Source organism: Pipra filicauda, unplaced genomic scaffold (assembly GCF_003945595.2).
Source record: "Pipra filicauda isolate LSUMZ 115617 unplaced genomic scaffold, ASM394559v2 scaffold321_size1097455_pilon, whole genome shotgun sequence".
Taxonomy (NCBI): Eukaryota; Metazoa; Chordata; class Aves; order Passeriformes; family Pipridae; genus Pipra; species Pipra filicauda.
The window spans coordinates 840,421-858,231 of record NW_024104445.1 but is presented as its reverse complement, the minus strand read 5'-3'; the positions used below and the strand labels follow the sequence as shown (position 1 = coordinate 858,231).

Sequence of the window (17,811 nt, the reverse complement as noted above, 5' to 3'; positions counted from 1 at the left end):
GAAGGGGCAGTGGTGCCTCTGGGGCTCCCCAGCACGGGCAGAGCATGTGGGAGTGCGGTGCTGGTGGGCTGGGAGGGGATGCCCATCCCCAAACTCATCCCCATTCCCATTCCCCTGCCATCGCAATCTCCATCCCATCCCCACCCTCATTTAGACCTTCCTCATCCCCATCCTGTGCCCACTCCATGCCCATCCCATCCCTGTCCCGGCCCCATTCCCATCCCATCCCATCCCATCCCATCCCATCCCATCCCATCCCATTCCCAGCGATCCCGGAGGATGGGCAGGCGAAGAGCTCCGTCAGGGGGCGCCCGCGCTCCTTAAATTATTTAAATGAGACCCGTCTTCCGTGGCTCTGATTGGCCGCGCGCCGCGCGCTATGCAAATACGGAGGGAGGCGGGGTTTATGCTAACGACGTCCCGCTCCCTGCCCGGCGGCGGGCGCGGATTGGTCGGGAGCGGCGGGTATGCTAATGAGCGGAGGACACGCCCCCCGCCGCGGGCCGCGCTATTGTCCGGCGGGACCGGGATTGGGATCGGGATCGGATCAGGATCGGGACCGCGATCAGGATCAGGATCAGAATCGGGATCGGGACAGGGACCCCCAGCGCCTCCCGGGCTCTCCCTGCAGGTGGGCTGCGCGGGGCGCTCGCGGTTGGAGTGGGAGGGGGGGGTTGCCCCTCCAGCGGTGCCCCAGGGCCAGATGTGCCCCAGCTGTGCCCGGGGGGCCGGGAATGGCTCGGCTGCTCCCTGCTGCGGGGAAAAGGAGGAGGGGGCCCCCGCGGCGCCGCTGGAGGCGCAGCTGGAGGCACAGCCCGGGGGCCCGCGGGGCTGGCTCCATCCCCGGGGCCGCATCCAGCGCTCCCCGGGCGCATCCAGCGCTCTAAGCCCGGCTTAGGCAGCTGGGAGCCGGTTGGGGTCTCGAGGCGGAGCGGGGGGAACTCGCAGGCCCGCGGGGGTCCCTGCGGCCGAGGAGACGGGACGCGCCGGGAGGATGCGGGAGGCAGCGGGAGGATGCGGGACACGCCGCTCCTCGCCAAGGCGTGTCCTCCTCACGCCATCCGAGCCTTCGTGGCCCCGGGGAAACTTGTCATAACTTTCCTCATCGAGGTGCCTCCTCCCCGCCGGGCCCGGAAGGTTCCGGGCGGGTCCGTCGGGGGCTGCGGGGGCGGTTCGGAGCCGCTGCCGGGGCTCGGCGGGGGCTGCGGGACACGGGGCCGAGCCGCTGCCGGAGGCTCCTCCGAGGAAGTCGCAAGGGCAGCTTTCAGCTTCAGTTCCGTGTTTTATTTAAAGGGCAGCCGTGTTTCTGGTAGCCGGTGGGTGCCGGTTCTGCGGCACCCTTCCAGTGCCTCCCGGGCGGGGATGTTTTAAGGACTCGCGGAGAGGGAGGGACTCCACGCACTGTTCATACGGGCTGGGAGAGCTGGGGGTGTTCAGCGTGGAGAAGAGAAGGCTCCGGGGAGACCTTAAAGCCCTTTCCAGTGCCTAAAGGGGCTCCAAGAGAGCTGGAGAGGAACTTTGGGCAAGGGATGGAGTGACAGGACAAGAGGGAATGGCTAAAGTGAAAGAGAGGTTAAGACTGGATTTTGAGAAAAAATTCTTCCCTCTGAGGGTGGGGAGGCCCTGGCACAGGTTGCCCAGAGAAGCTGTGGCTGCCCCATCCCTGGAAGTGTTCAAGGCCGAGTTGGACAGGGCTTGGAGCGATCTGGGCTAGTGGAAGGTGTCCCTGCCGTGTCCCCGCCACCTTTCCCTGCCCTGTGCTAATTAGGGCTCCCAGTGCCACCGGCTGTGCCGCGGTGACAGCGGCAGCTCTCTCCAGACAGGGATTAAGTCTGTCCTTCACGGGCATTAGGGCACATCCACCCCCGGCTGCTGCAGGTATGTTTGGATTCAGCCCTGGGGGGGACACCTGGGCTGTCCCCAGGAGGAACAGGAGGATCCCCGTGCCTGGGAGGAGGCAGGAAAACGGCCACAGGAGCTCCCTGTCCTGCCGTGGGGCTTCACTTCGGGACAAGTGATGGAGAGATGCCATTTCCCGGGGTTTTGGTACCTCTCCATGGGGATATGCCAGCGTGGGGGAGCTGGGGGAAGGTTTGGCCCCTCCAGGCAGTGGAATTTGGGTGACACGTGGGCTTTAGAGCCCTGGTGTGGTGACAGACGTGTGTTCTTTGAGAGGACAAGGAGGTTTGTGAGGCTCTTCCTCACTGTGACGGTCCCTCCCTTGTTCTGGTAGGAAATAATGCAAACCAAGAACGCGGCGTTTCCGCTCCTCTGCCCTCTTTCATGCTCAGAAAAATGGGACTCTGTGGGCTTTAAAAAAGGGTTTATAAACCAGGAATTCCTCCCTCCTGGAGTGCAGACACCCCTTGCCAAGTTCCAGCCTGAGGCCATTCTGGCCTCTTCCAAACCTCCCCAGACGAGATGCAAAATATCCATCCCTTGCCCAGGATGGGGGTTAAAAGGGGTCTGTGTCCCAAACAGGCACAGACGTGCAAGGAGGGCTTTAATCCCCTTCCCAGGCAAGTGATTTTTGGGACACAGGGAGGGAGGGTTGTCCCCCATCGCTCAGGGGCCATGGGGATGGAGGTGAGGGGTTTAGAGCCCCCCCAACCCACCTGCTCTGCCCAGGGTTGACAGGGCAGTGAAGGCAGAGTGACAGCAGCCCTGTGCCCCCCTCCCTGTCACCCAGCCAGCCCTGGGGCGGAGGATGCTCTGTCTCCTCTGCTGTCACCACTGATAAACCCAGGAGCGAGGATGGATCCGTGCTGGCCTTGACTGTGCCGCTGTTTCTCAGCCTCACACGTGTAATGAGTTGGGCGGTCTCAGCCTCACACCTCCGTCTATCCCACAGGGAGCAGGACAGGGATGGGATCACTGCCTGCAGGCAGGATCAGGGATCAGGAGCTGAGGGCAGGGACAGGCAGACACACCCCCTCCTGCCTGCAGGCCAAGCAGAGACCCGGCAGCACTCATCACTGCTGTGAGCATCCCCTCCCTCGGCCGAGCACCTCCACCCTGAGCCACAATTTGGGACAGCCCTGACTGAGATCTGGAGGGCAGGAGGGGGGCTGAGGGCAGAGCAGAGTTCAGGGGTGCAAGACTGTTTCTTGACTGTTGAGGCTTTTCGATTTCTTTTTTAGCTCCTTTTCCAATTACGTTGTTGCAAAATCCCAGCTTTCAAAGAGCAAAACTTTTAAAAAATAATAAATATTGGGATTGTTTGTATTTGCTTTGTGGCTCCTGTTTATGGAACCACATTATTTTCCAAGCTTTTCTGTGTTCCCCTAACAGTGAGAAACTCACTTAAAGGGGGAAGAAAAAAACCAAAAAACAAAAGCCAAGATTTTTCTCTCTCACCACCGTGACCATCAGTGGAGGGACTTTCTGGGAAAGCAGCAAATGTGGCTGGATTTGGAAGTGGCTCCTGCAGACTGTGGCTGCTGTGGGCAGTGCAGCCTTGGCACCACTGCTCAGAAATGGGGTGACAGCCAATGATGTGTGGGTTGGGCATGGCCTTCTTCAACCCCTCCCACAAAAAGACCCACAATATCCAGTATGGGGTTAAAGAACTGCCAGAACCGGGTGGGAAATGTTTTAATCCTCTCTGTTGCAAGAAAACAGGACCCACAATCTCCTTTTTCCCCCCACCAGCCCTCTGGGACCCCCAGGGGTGGTGTTTGGGCTCCTCATCACTCTGGGATGCTGAGGGGCTTGAGGTGGGATGGGAGGCACTTTGGTGGGGATCTCCAGGCCCCATCTCCAGATTGGGATGTGATTCAGGGTTTAGGACTAGAAACACCCCTGCTCAGAGAGGGGCTAAAGCCAAAATCACTCTTTAGCTGTGTTAGTGCAGGGCCTGAGGCATCCCATGGGCAGCCCTGGTGGCAGGAGAAGCTGTGGAGCATCTCCAGGTGTGGAGAATGGAGTTATCCAGTCGGTATGTGGGGAAAAACCTCATGCAAACAGCCCAGGAGGTTTGCAAAACCCTAAGGGATGATTTGGGGTTTGCTCCCCACCTGCAACACCCCAAAGATGCAGGAGCTCGGGCTTGGAGTGAGTTGCAAGGATGATACCCAAGGACCTTGAACCAGGTGGCACTGGAAAATAACCCCCAAAGCCCCACTAATACCCCCAAAAATTGCAGATCTGAGGCTTGGGAGTGGATTAGGGGACTTTTCCCGGAGCATGCAGGTGGCATGGGTAGGTTTGCTGCTCCCCTGAGCCAGCAGCACCCCAAAATCACCCTCTGGCTAAAGGCAGCCACCCCAGGGACTGTGCTGTGGTTTCATTAGCTCGTCAAGCTCTCCCCCGCGTGCCACTAATTACACAGTAACGAGCTGATTAATTGGCTGCCTGCAAATGTGCCAGGACGTGCCACGGTGCCTGGGTATGGCTGCAGCGTCCCTGGGGTTGTGAGCAGCACCTCGGGGTGGGGGGGCCAGGTGGACACCCCCCCTTGGAAATCCGGAGAGGGTTGGAAATTCCAAGGGGAGGGTCCAGCTGGCTGAATTTTGGGGCTTTAAGGCTTAATTTTGTGTCTCCTGGCAGACCCTCATCCTGATGTCCTCTGGAGGCTGATGGTCCCAGGGATCCCCCTCCCCTATTTTCCTGCAGCGTTTTGCTCCGAATTGGATTAAAAACTAAAGGGTTTGGATGGAAAATGGCCGTGGGAGGAGGGTTCAGCCCCCACTGCGCAGGGCCGGATGGGGTTAAAAAGTTGGTGACCGCCTGCAAACTTGCAGGAAGAACCATTTCCTACTTCTGCAAAAGCTCAGCTGCCCCACAGGCACAGGAAGGTTTTGGGGTGCTCTGAGTGATGCCGCTTTGGGGACTCCAGGTGGGCTCACGGTGATGGGGTGTCCTGGGGGGTTGGCACAGGGTGAGTGTCCCCTGCACGGGGCTGGTGTTGCACCTGGTTTTTGGCCAAAATTGGGGGGGGTGGGGTTCTGATCTACCCGAGGGGATGCTGATGGGAGAAGCCCGTGGCCTCTCTTGCTACACACCCCACGCTGGGGTTTGGACATCCGGCGTTTCTCGAGCTGCTGCTGCGGCTCTGGGAACCCCAGGAGGGGGTGGGGGGGAGCTCATGATCTTGGAATGAGTGTGCCAGGTCTCTGCTGTGATCCCTCTTACTGTCAGCCCCCCAGATCCAGAGGGGTTTTGGGATGCTCCTGCCTCCCCCAGCACCATCCTGCACGGTGATGGCACCACTGATGGTCCCCAGGCTGTGGCCACCCGGCTGGGGTGACATCCACAGGGTGCCAGCACGGGTTGGGTGTTCCCTGGGAGGGGATAAGCTTTTTGGGGTGGCCCTGGGGGGGCTCCTTCCCCACGGGGACCTCAGGGCACCATGAGCTGCGAGTTATGTGGCAGCTCCCGCTTCATGGTGGGATGCAGAGCTGGGGGGCTGGTCCGAGGGTGTCCCCCCATCACGGGAGGCTGCTCTTCCCCTGGGTTCGGGGGGCAGGGGAAGCCCTGGCAGTGGGGGAACACACCTCAAACAGAGCCCACCACGTCCTGCTGACATCCCTCCCTCTCCCTCGCCCCCTTCCCTCCCCCTCCTAGGACGCGGTGGCGATGTTGTGACCTACATTCGTGACAAGGAGGTCCCCAGCCCGCCGCCACCATCGGGCCATGAAGCGGCACAAGTGACAGGCCCGCCGTGCCCGCGGCCATGGCCAGCCCGGCACCATGGCTGCACTGCACACAAACAGAGCTGACGCCCTGGGAGGGAGAGGACGAGGAGGAGGAGGAGGAGGAAGACGACTTTGAGAGGCGGATGGACGAGGACGGGGTCATCGGCCTGGGGGAGGGTGCCAGGAGCCCACCGTGGGGTGAGTCGTCCCCTCCCTCCTGCCCAAAGCCCCTCGTGGGGGTGGTCGCAGATGTGCTGGAGCCAAGGGGGGCTGCGGGAGGGGCGGGGGCACCGTCTGGGTCCGGCTGGCAGCAGCCCCGCGCCGCTGGTGTTTTGCAGGTGCCGGGGAGGACCCGGAGGAGGGGTCCCCGCTGGAGGAGGGTCGCTGGCACCCGCAGCAGGACCTGGCGGAGGAGGACGAGGAGCGGGGCAGCTCCGGGGGGGACGAGGGGCCCTGGGGGGCAGAGAGTGACGGGGAGCCCTACCCCGAGCTCTCCTGCGAGGGTCGGTGGGGCTCGGGGTCCAGCGGCAGCCCCGAGGCTCTGCGGGAGCACCGGGCTCTCTGCCAGCCCCGCGGCTGCAGCACGGATGGTGGGGACACCTCGGCGCTGTCGGACACCAGCCCTGGCCCTGCCACCCCATCCCGCCGGCCCCGGGGCTGGGGCACAGCCGGGGGCACCTCTGGAGGGCACGGGCAGGGGTGGACCCCGAGGCGGAGCCTTCCACTACCTCTCTCCACCGACGACCCCCGCGATGCCACCAGCCCCGAGCCTGTCCCCAAGCCCCAAACAGCCCCTGGCACCACTGGCTTGGCATCCCCGGAGGAGCCCCAGGGCGCTGGGAACCCCCCAGCACCCCAACTGCACGACAGGTCCCGGGTGCCCAAAAAACCGGCACCCACGGTGGTGCCCCCCAAGCCCTCCCGGCAGTCGCGGTCCCTGAGCCCCCGGCGGGGAACAGGAGGCAAGGGGCACAGGGATCCCTCGGGAACGGGCACGGATGGCACCCAGTACGGCCGCGGGCGCCTCAACCACCCCCTGCCCGACCTGTCCAAGGTGGAGGCGCGGGTGAAGTTCGACCAGAGCTACCGCCCCCCCCGGGGCCGGGTCCTGCCCGCCCGCCCCAGGGTGCCCGGTGGTCCCGTTGGCTTCAAGTCCCCGGCCGAAATCGTGCGGGAGGTGCTGCTGAGCAGCGGGGAGGGGGTCCCCCCGCAGCCCCCCAGCACCGCCGGGCTGCCACAGGAGTTCAGGTCCCCCAAACAAGCTACCGCGCTGGTACAGCAGCTCCAGGTAACGCCCAGCTCCTCCCAGTTCGGCCAGAGAGGTCGCACTGGGAGGGTCACCACGGGGGCCGGGGGGGGGGGCAAAGGGTGGTGGTGAAATGGGGATGTTACCGGCTTCGTGAGCTGGTGCTGTGTCACCCACGGGATTTAGTGCTGTGCCACCCACGGGATTTGGTGCTGTGCCACCCATGGGAGGTCGGTGCTGGGCACCCCTTCCCAGTCCTACATGGGGAGGAAGGAAGGAGCAGGCAGGGATGTGGGCAATGCTCAGGCTAGAGGCAGGGATGCTTGTATTCCCCCAGGATGTCCCCTGGGGTGCCCTCCTGTCCCCCGGGAGTAGAGGGGGCTCTCCCCACACAGCCAAACAGGGGCCACATCTGCCCCAGACAGGCCGGGTGCTTTGGGGGGTGGGTTTCTGCACTCCAGAGTGTCACCCACCCATAGGATCCCCCCCCAGGCCTGTTGTCCTCACACAGGGCTGCCTCCCCCTTTGCCATCCCCCCTGTACCGGGTGCTGGCCCCCACTGGTGTCCCCTCCCTGCAGGACGACTACCACAAGCTGCTGACCAAGTACGCCGAGGCTGAGAACACCATCGACCAGCTGCGCCTGGGGGCCAGGGTGGGTGTGGGGTTGGGGTGGCTGTGGGGTCGGGGTGGCTGTGGGGAGGTCCCCCACTCTGTTCCTCCCTCCCTGAGGTTATTCAGCGTGTCTTCCTCCCCCGGCCCCCTCCTCTTCCTCCTCTCGGGGAGCTGCGGTTGAGCAAGCCCGGCCCAGGGAGGGAGGGGTGAGGTCACCGCAGAGCCCACAGCAAAGCGGGGGCCACCGTGCCCCCCTCGTGGTGGGGTCCCCTCCGTGCCAGGGGGGCGGCTGAGCCAGAGTGTCCCTAAAATGGCGAGGCACGTCGCTGAGATGGCAGGGCCACCGGCGGAAGCGTGTCCCCGTGTCACCTCTGCCACCTCCTGCCCTGCGTGGGTGGGGAAGCTGAGGCAGGGCTGTGCCCCCCCACAGCCGAGGTGCTTCAGGGTGCCCCGGGGGCACGGTGGGTGGGCGGTGCCGGGGTCGGAGTGCAGGGTGGGTGCCTGAACCCGCCGTCCCTGCCCAGGTGAGCCTGTTCTCGGACCCGCCCCAGCCCAGCCGCAGCCTGGCCGTGGGCACCGTGGGCACCGGCTGCCGTGTGATGACCCTCAGCATCCCACAAGCCCGGACGGCAGCTCTTGGCACGGCCACGGCCACAGCCTCCACCTCGCCAGCTGGAGGTGGGTTGATCCACCTTTCCCGTCCATCTCATCCCCCTCCTGCTCCGTTTTTTGGCGGGATGCTCACCCAACACCCACGGGTTCCTCACAGTGCGGGGGGTCCCCAGACTCACTTGTCCTTGTGTTTCCTCGCAGCTCCAGCACCGGGACCATCAGATCGGGGGGGTTCACCCCACCCCCGATCCCCCCCTCCGCCCGGGGGGGGCTGCCCCAGCTGCCCCGGGCCGTGCTGCTGCCCCGGCCCCCGGCTCACCCGGGCACTGGCGGGGCAGAGCCGCAGGCTGCAGGCACAGGCAAGGACCGGGGGGGCTGCAGGGTGGGCTGGGGGGGCCTTGGGGGGGTCTGCGTGGGGCTGCAGGGAGGGGGGCAGTGGGGAAAGTGCTGGGGGGCTGCGGGGAGGGGGGCTGTGGAGGTGGCCGTAGAGGGCTGAGTGGGTGGGGGCTGCTGGGGGGCTGTAGAGGGGCGACTGGGGGGGTTGAGGTGGCTGCGGGGAGGGGGGTTACTGGGGGGCTACTCCCCCCGGCTATGGGGAGAAGGGCAGCTGGGGAGAGAGCTGGTGGGGGCTGTGGGGAGGGGGGCTGTGGAGGTGTGGGCTGGGGGGAGGCTATTGGGGGGGACTGAGGGGGAGCTGTGGGGAGAGGATGTGTTGGGGGTGTCACAGGGAGGGGTTTTGGGGGGAGTGCAGGGGAGTCTGCAGGGGTGTGGGCTGCTGTGAGTTGGGGGGCGAATTGGGGACGGCTATGGGGCTGTGGGAAGGGGGACTGTTAAGAGGGTACTGGGGGGGCTGCAGGGAGGAGGACTGTGGGGGCAAACAGGGGGGTGCTGCAGGGGTGGGGGCTATTAGGGGGACGTGGGGAGGGGGTGTGTTGGGGGGGACTGGAGGGGGATATGGGGGGTGCTGCGGGGAGGGGTTTTGGGGGGAGTGCTGGGGGTCCTGGGGGAGGAGAGTTGAGGGGTCTGCAGGGGTGGGGGCTGCTGGAGGAATGTGGGGCATGGGTGTGTTGGGGGGTGTCTTGGGGTGGCTTTGGCAAGGTGGGCTGCTGAGGGGACTGCTGGGGGGCTGTGGGGAGGAGGGCTATGGGGGGACTGCAGGAGTGGAGGCTTTTGGGGGGATGTGGGGAGGGGGTGTGTTCATGGGGTTATGGGAGGGGTCTATGGAGGGGCTGTGGGGAGAAAGGCTGCGGGGGACTGCAGGGGTGGGGGCTGCTGGAGGGCTGTGGGGAGGGGGGGGGTGTTGGGGGGATACTGGAGGGGGATATGGAAGGGGCTGCGGGAAAGGGGGCAGTTGGGGGGGAGCTGGGGACAGGGGTGTTGCCGGGGGTGCAGCTGGGGGGAGGCTTTGGATGGGGGGCAATGGGGAGGGGGTGCAGAGGGGTGCTGAGGGGGCCTGCAGAAGGGGGACTGCTGCAGGGCCGGGCTCAACCCATGCTCTCCCGGGCAGGTGGAGTCCTTCGAAAGGTGGATCCGTGCGGGGAGCCTCCCACCCTCGGAGCAGCTCCAGGTGTGCCAGCCCCTTCCCGGACCCCCAGCCCTGGGCGGGTGGCGGGATCAGGGTGGATTTTGGGACCCAGTGCAGAGCGGGTAGGGTCGGACCCCGCATTTCTTGTGCCGCAGAGGATGAGGCTGCTGAAGGACGCGCAGGATGCGCTGGAGCGGGAATACCTGCGGGGCCGGCAGCAGCTCCCGGGGGCTGCGGGGGGGTTTGATCCTGACAGGTACGTGCTCGACCCCACAGTCTCCTCTTCCAGAACCCTCGGAGTCTCGGGGGTCATTGTACCTCCCCGCCCGGCACTGATGGCCGATGTCTTTCAGGGCGGTAGAAGAGGAGATTTACCGCCTGGGGCTGCGCCTGGAGGGGCTGAAGGAGCGGCTGGAGCCGGGGGACAGGCGGCAGCCCCCCCTACAGTCCCCTCTGCAGCCCCTCCCGCAGCCCCGCTGCCCCCCAGCCCCATCTCCACCGCCGGCCCCCCACTCCCCATGCCCCGAGGTGAGCTGGGGGTGCAAAGGTGCTGGGATGGGGGCACCCTGCTGCGGCTGGGGGGGGGGTCATGCCTCTCGACCCCCCCTTTTGCTGTGCCCTGCAGAGCCCCGCGCTGGTGGACGGTGCCCTGGGGACAGCGGGGGACAACGAGGGAGTGAGGGGGGGGCTGCTCTGGCCCCTCTGGCACAAGCAGCTCCGAGTGGAGGAGGATTTCGCGGACCTGCTGGAGCAGTGAGTGCCCTCGGGGCAGCGCGGGAGGGGCTCGGGTGGGGAGCATCTCCCCCAAACCACCCTGTGATCCCCCCCAGGTACAAGCACTTCAAGTCCCTGCCGCAATCACTGAGTCTGGAGCAGCTGAGCCTGGCGGGAAGCGGGTCCCAGGAGGAGGTGGATGCGCCTGTAGCAGGGGACGGTGGCCCCGGCAAGGTCCCCTGCAGGACACGGTCACTGGAGGAGGGGGCTGACCTGGAGACCTTCCCCGTGTAAGTGCTGAGGGAGGACGAATCCCCAGGCAGGGTGAGCAGGAATTTGCCATCCGGGCTCCTGTTTTGCCTCGCTGGCTTCAGAGTTGGTGACCTCCGCGGGAGAGCTGCTGCCCCAGGGATTTCCCCACATTTGAGGTTGCTCTGCCTCATCCTCATTCTCCATCCATTCCCTCACAGGCATCCCCCGGAGAGAAAAGCTGCACTGCTGCCCTCCAAGGGACCCCCAAAAGCAGAGGGGCCACGGGGCCACCCATCCCCTGCCACCTCTGAGGAGCCACCAGCCACTGCCAAGCCCCACCTGGTGGCCCCGGGACCACCACGGGCGCCGCTGTCCCGCCGCAGCAGCGGGACGGGCAGCGCTGCCCCCCAGCACGGGCCCCGCAAGGTGAATCCCCTGGGTGCCCCCCTGCCAGCACCCCCAGACCCTGCCGGGGGTCCTGGGGTGCTCAGCACCGATCCTGCTGTCCCCGCGTCCCTGCGGGAGCAGCGCATCGTGTCACCGGAGACGGACAGCGGCTTCGTGGGCTCGGAGGCCAGCAGGGTGTCACCCCCCGTGCACACCCCCGAGCACCGCCCCCCTGGCACCGGGTACGGCCCCCGCACCTGCCTTCGGGAATTCAGGGGCACGGGCTGTCGGCTCTGTCTGCGGGGGATCGAAGAGGAGCAGCGACGGGGAGAGAGGCTTCACGGCCGTGGGGCACAGGGAGGGGGTACAGGGGGGGTTGGAGGTGTGTAGGGTGAGCCATGAGGGCTCCCTGCATGACCTCTCTCATCCCCAGGGTCCCCGGCTCGCTGGGACCCTCCATCCCCATCCCCACAACCCTCCGTGCCCCACGGAAGAGAGAGACGACCCCGCTTCCCTCCGAGACAGCACTGATGGGCATCTACCCCGCGGACGGGCAGGGGGGCACGGAGGGGCCCTGCCTGCCCCCCAGCACCCCCTCGCAGAGCAGTTCCACCCCTCGCTGGGCCGAGAGCGCGGGCAGCGAGGCGGGGCCCGACCCCGGCGGCGACGGAGGTGAGTAGGCAGCGCTTGGGGAGAGACGTGTCCACAGGGAGAGAGATTTGGGGGGGCCCTGGCCCTGGGGAGGGGGAGAAGCTCTGGTTTATGGTGTTCCCAAACCCCTTTGGGTGCAGGACTAGGGGTGTCTCCTGAGATTCTCTCTGCTTGGGCAGGGGGAACACCCCATTTCTCACGCTGCCAACCTTGACTCACTGTGCTCCCTTTCCTCCGCAGCTCACACGGACTCGGAGGTGGGAGACAGGAGCTGTGCCAGCACCAGTGGACACCCCCCAGCCATGGCCAGGAGGGTCCCTCCATCCCCAGCCCCAACCAGCCCCCCACCATCCCCTGAAACGCCGTCCCCCACCCTCCTGTCCCCCGACCTGCCGTCCCTCACCCCGGCTCACTGTGACCTGCTGGGCTCCCGCCTGGAGCGCGAGTGAGTGTCCATGGAACCCAAAACCGGGCCAAACCCCCCTGGGTGGCACAGGGACCCCCCAAAGGCACCCTCACGTTCTGCTGGGCAGCAGCAGGTTCCCCTTCTTGGAGAGCCGGGACCTCTCTGGGACTGAGCCTTCCAAACTCATGACACATGTGGTGCCTGAGACTGGACCCCCAGCCCAGACAATCCAGGCTTGGTTTTGGGGGAGCCTTACAGCTACTGGGTGCTGGTGGTGGGGATGGGGCTGATCCTCCCCCAGGGCCCCCAGCCCTGTTGGGGTCGTTGCTGGCTGCAGACGCCCCTCAGCGTGGCCTCTGTCCCGCACAGCCAGGCCATCCGGGAGCTGCGGGAGGAGGTGTGGCGGCTGCGGCGGCGGCTGGAGGAGACCCTGCACCGCTCCCGCAGCTATCCCGAGGGAAAAGCCACTCCCCGTGTCGCCCCGGCCAGGAGGCAGCCCGTGGGCAGCGCACCATCGTCCCCCCAGGACGCAGCACCCTCGGGGTAGGTGGCAGGAGGGACCTGGGGGGCGGCACTGTGTCCCTGTCCCGTGGGCGCGGGGACACCCCCAGCCTGTCCCACCTCTGCTGTGACAGGCAGAGGTTGGGCTTGGGGGCACCGGCAGCCGGGTGGGTGGGGACACCGAGGGGTCTGGGCGGTGACAGCATCTCTGTCCCCTCCGCAGGGAGCTGAGCCCCCCGGCGCGGGGCAGGGTGGCCCCCGGGGTCGCACCCACGCGGAGGGGCAGGTCGGCATCGCTGCCACGGGACAGGCCGGAGCTGGACCTCAGTAAGTGGGACCCCAGCGGGGTGGGGACAGAGGGGACAAGCCCCTCCCTGCACGGAACAGGGTGTTGGTGGGGCTGTGGGACTGCGGAGACCAGGCAGGTCCTGGTGGTCCCATAAGACCCCACAGTGGGTCCTGCAGATCTGGGGCTCAGACCCACCGGATCCCACTCCACTTCCCTCTCCTCTGCCACAGCCTCCGAGTCGGACCCCTCTCCCGCCGGGCCCCGGGCACGCCCCTCCCTGCGGAAGCACCCTGGGAGCCCCCCGGGAGCGGTGACATTCCGGGGACAGTACACAGGTGGGTGCTGGTGGTGGTCAGTGCTGGGGGAGGGGGTGGCCACCCCCACTTTGGAGTCCCCGGCCGTGCTGACGCTGGGTTTTGGCAGGGACACGGTACCAGGGGGGGACACCACGTGCTGCCCCAGCACCCCGAGAGGAGCCGGGCACCCCGGGGTGCCCTCGATGTCGCAGGAGCGGGACATCATCGGGTGAGTGGGGAGCAGCCCCAGCCCCTTCTTGGCCTTCCCTGCCACCTGCTAACAGAGCTGCTAATGACTTACTCATTCATTAGAGAGGCTCGGGGAGGGGGGAGCCCATTCCTCACGACCTGAGGCTCTAACTCACCCCTCGGCCAGACCCCTCTGCCCCGGGGCTGCAGCCACTGGTGTCACTGGGAGCAGTGGGAACCTGTCCTGGATATGTGCCTTTGCAGACCCCCTTTGCAGCAGCCCCCACCCCACCTCCCAGCCCATCCCAGCCACCCCCCAAAAACACTTTGCTCTTCCCAAACATCCCTCGCTTGTTCTGCACAGGACATTCCCGATTCCCTCTCTGCTCCCTCCATAGGTGGATTCTGGGTGGGTGATGCCACCCAGCAGCCCCAGCACAGCACCCCAAGGAGGACACGCTGCCCCACTTGCCGGGCGCCCCTGGGCCCCCCCGTGCCAGGCAGCAGGGACAGAGCCACGCACGGTGGGTGACGAGGGTGACACGTGCTTGGTACAGCCCATCCCTGTGTGAGAGGTGGGCAGGGAACAGCCCTCAGCTCCCCGACACTGCTTGGGGACAGAAGTGACAGCCAGCAGTGCCACCTGCGGGTATGGGTGTTCCCACCCAGCAGTGGGTGATGTCCCACCCAGGGGGTGATGTCACCTGAGGCTGCCACTCGATGCACAGCCCTGGGGACATTCAGCACCCCTGGGGACATCCAGCACTCCTTGGGGTCATCCTGCACCCCCTGGGGACATCCAGCACCCCTGGGGACATCTAACACCCCTGGGGATATCTAGCACCCCTGGGAACATCTAACACCCCTGGGGATATCTAGCACCCCTGGGAACATCTAACACCCCTGGGGACATCTCACCCCCCAACCACCTTCCTCTCTCCCCACAGCAGAGCGTGGCCCCGGTGCCACATCGTCCCCAGGCTCCCACGTTGGTCCCCGAGCCGAGAAGCCGGATCAGCCCGGATTTTGGTACCTGGCAGCCGGTCCTGCTGCCACCGTCTGCCTCGCCCCCGTCCCCCTCGTGCCTTACGTGCCCTCCGTGCTGTAAGGATGCTCTGTGGGCAGGTGGGGAGGGGGCCCAGGGTGGGTCAGCATCCCCCAGGGGTGCAGGGTGAACCCAGGCAGGGCTGTGCCCGCTCCAAGGACCTGCTGGTTTGCCCACAGATCCCATCCGGGTGGGAATGGGGTGACACAGCCACAGCTCCTTTGGGGAGGGGTCTGGGCGGAGCAGGAAGGTGCTGGAGGGTGGGGGGGTGGATGAGGTGGGGGAGAGGGATGAAAACAAGGCGGGGGGGGCACAGAGCCGGGGGGGGGCTCAGAAGCAACACTGAGCCCATATCCCCTTCTTTCTCCTCCCAGCTACTGCTCCCCAGCCGTACCTACCTCAGCCCCCGCCACGGCCGCGGCCACCCCGCGCCTCACCGGGGGAAACCGGCGGGCACAGAGACCCTCCCGGGCACAGCCCCGCCACCACTGCCTCAGCCTGGACCTGCAGGAGCTAGACGAGCTCAACTGGTCCCTGAGCCGGGCCGTGGAGGCTGCCCAGAGCGTCAGGGTGACCACCACCCGCATGAGTCGGGCACTGGCCGCTGAGCTGGGCCGGGCACGGGATCTGCGCAGCTCCTGCCTCTTCTGAGGGTCCCACGGGACCTGAGGGGCTCCTGCCTCTTCTGAGGGTCCCCCTGGCACCTTCCAAACCATCCCTGCCCTCGCAGCAGGCAGGGATGATGAGGAGGAGGATGGTCCCCCACTATCAACATCCCAGCACTGGGTGCTCCCAGTGCCAGATCCGGGGGCACCGGGGCTGGAGGTATCTCCGGGGGGTCCTACCCTGACTCCCACCCCTTCCTGCTTGCCTTGGAGTTCCTGCATCGCTTGTCTGTCTGTCTGTCTGTTTTCAGGACCACTCAAGCTGCAGGAGGGGGGAAGGTGTGGGCAGGGGTCCCCTGGGACCTGCAGCACCCTGAGGAATGAGCACCATCCCCTGGGACCAAGGGGGTGGCCCCGTGTCCCCCCCTAAGGCAGTGGCCACCCCAACCTAAGCACTTCTGGGGCTGCTGTGACCTGGTGTAGGTCCTGCACAGGTCGAGCCCCCCTTGGCAGCTGTGTTTACCTCTGTGCCTGCATGGGCAGAAATACCTGTGATTCCCTATTCCACCCCTTTCCCAGATTTTAGGCCTCCTGGGGGGGCTCAACCCACGTGTCCCCCTCCTGCTCTGCCCTTGGACTTGAACCCAGCGGGATCCTTTCTGGGGAAACCCTTCTTTGTGTGGGATTTTTGTGATTTATTTTTTCCCCAAGACAGCCAGTAAGCAGCTAAACCACTCTTTGAGGGTTGATTGATATATAATGTGTGTGTCTATATATATGTATCTATATATGGATATATCTAGACAGAGATAAATCCATGTCTATCTATATTTAGATATATATCTCTAGAAAGACAGAGATATCTCTCTATATAAATCTGTATATACACAGATCTGTATCTATAGATACATCTTTACATAGATACGTATGTATATATATATATTTTGGTTTTCATTTCCAGCACAACCTTTAGGGCATTTGTGGGGCTTTTTTTGCCCACATCCCTGGATGTGGCCACCCACAGCATCATCCAGGATGAAAATGAAATGAAGGGTTTGGGGTTTTCCCCTGGGATTCCCAGGGAATGCAGTCTGGTAGAGGGAAAAAATCACCCTGCAAGACTGAGTTGGGGGTAGATGTGGTGCTGAGGGGTCTGCAGAGCCCCTGTCCCTCCCAGCGGGGTTTGTAATGAGTTAATGCCTATTTTTTTAAAGGAATTTGATGTGGACAGAGCAGCTTTTCCTGGGATGGGTCCAGTCAAACCCCTCCAGCACCTCCTGTGGCACCCCAGCTCTGTTTATCTGTAGCACCTACCTGAAGTGCCAGTGTCAAACGTATTTATTTTTGCTTTTATTTGTGGTACAAAGGCCCCCATTTGGGGGGGTTGGGATCAGTGCCACCCCCAGAGAGTTCCTCAATCCCTGAGCCTGATCCTGCACCCCCCAGGGAGGGGCTGGGAATGGGACTGCCCCCTACCCCCTGGCCTTTTTGGAGGGACAGGGGTGGGTTGGGGGGATTTTAAAGAGGATTTCTGTGTCTCTGGTTGCCTCTGCTCGTGCCTGTGTCCCAAACTGGAAGCTGTGACCCGCCCCCAGCCCAGCCAGGGTATGATGGGAAGCACGTTTAACTATCCCAAATGCAGCAGCCAGGAGAAAAATAATGGGTTTTTCCTGATCCCCTATTTTTTAACGCCCAGCAGAGCCACTGGGCTGGTATTTTGTACTAAGAAATCACCTATTTTTGAAGGAAATAAATGTGGTTGGATGACCTTGTGTGCTTATTTTCCTTCCCAAAGCCGTTTCTCGGGGGGAGTTTTGGCATCACCACGCCAGGATCCCTCTCTTGGAGGCGTGTGGGGCTGGGTGGGGTATTTCCCTACATCTTTTCCCTGTTTCCTGGCCCCCAACGAGTGGCACAGCACAGCCCCAGTTGCACTAGGGATGGAGATCGCTTTTATTTAGTCACTCGAGTGCTTTAGTACAGAAGAACAGATATACAGAGATGATACATGTTTGTGCTTCAACACTTTCAAACATTTAGATTCCAGTAATTTCAAGGTAAACAAGTTCCAAGACAGACTAGATTATTTTTTTTTTTAAAGTTTTCCTTTTTGATAAATTATTTTTTATATAAATAACTGTAACAGAAAAAAAAATAATAATAATTATAATAATGTCCAACATACAAGATCCTGAAGCATTTGCATTGCTAAACCAAGAAGGAACGAAAACGGGCTGGGAGGACCGAGGGGGGAACCAACAAATATCAGTGCAATGATACAGCCTTTGCCCTAAAAATATATATTTAACTTTATGGGCAAGGAGCAGACAGGGAGGGAAGGGGGGGCTAACCACCAACGAGGCAAGAAAGAGCAATTTGGGGGAAGGAAAAGGGGGGGTCACAGCCTTCGGGGGGAGAGAGAACAAAACCATAGACCCCAAAATATTGCAGTGCATCTAATGGCAGGGGAAGGGGGGGCAATCCAGGGGGTGGAAAATAAAAAAAGCCCAACTAAAATCAAGAGGTTTGGGGAAATCACTATACACCAAGCTTGTAAGAACGTCACGAGACACAGTCATTAATATACACAGAGTCCAGAGGGGTTTGGGGTGGGCCCAGAGGGTTTGGGGTGGGCCCAGAGGGTTCGGGGTGGGCTCAGAGGGTTGGAGAGGCCTGGAGGGTTTAGGGGAGTCCAGAGGGTTCGGGGTGGACTCAGAGGGTTGGGGAGGCCCCAAAGGGTTTGGGAAGGGGGCCCAGAAGGTTTTTGGGGGGGGGCTCAGAAACGCTTCACCACGGGACGACACGAGTGGGGCCGGGCACGGGGCACTGAGCTTCCTTTGGGA

At 63.6% G+C, this 17,811-nt stretch overlaps 2 protein-coding genes across 2 annotated transcripts in view; one reads left to right on the top strand and one right to left on the bottom strand.

The window, feature by feature from the left end:
• Positions 1–475: 475 nt before the first annotated feature.
• On the top strand, positions 476–15,818 carry AKNA (AT-hook transcription factor). Its single transcript, XM_039383737.1, has 22 exons — positions 476–631; positions 5,566–5,834; positions 5,975–6,155; positions 6,219–6,924; positions 7,462–7,536; positions 8,021–8,174; positions 8,310–8,467; positions 9,616–9,675; positions 9,789–9,889; positions 9,987–10,161; positions 10,259–10,386; positions 10,464–10,637; positions 10,818–11,228; positions 11,420–11,658; positions 11,878–12,082; positions 12,413–12,586; positions 12,768–12,871; positions 13,064–13,168; positions 13,257–13,358; positions 13,717–13,842; positions 14,266–14,422; positions 14,738–15,818. The coding sequence occupies exons 2-22, from the start codon at positions 5,675–5,677 to the stop codon at positions 15,012–15,014; spliced, it is 3,972 nt and encodes a 1,323-aa protein (XP_039239671.1). The 5' UTR covers positions 476–631; positions 5,566–5,674; the 3' UTR covers positions 15,015–15,818.
• Positions 15,276–17,811, bottom strand: part of LOC113991275 (syntaxin-binding protein 1) — a 26,037-nt gene continuing 23,501 nt past the window's right edge. Inside the window, exon 19 of the mRNA XM_039383716.1 lies at positions 15,276–15,290. Coding sequence (XP_039239650.1) covers positions 15,276–15,290 — 15 coding nt within the window. The remainder of the gene's footprint in view (positions 15,291–17,811) is intronic.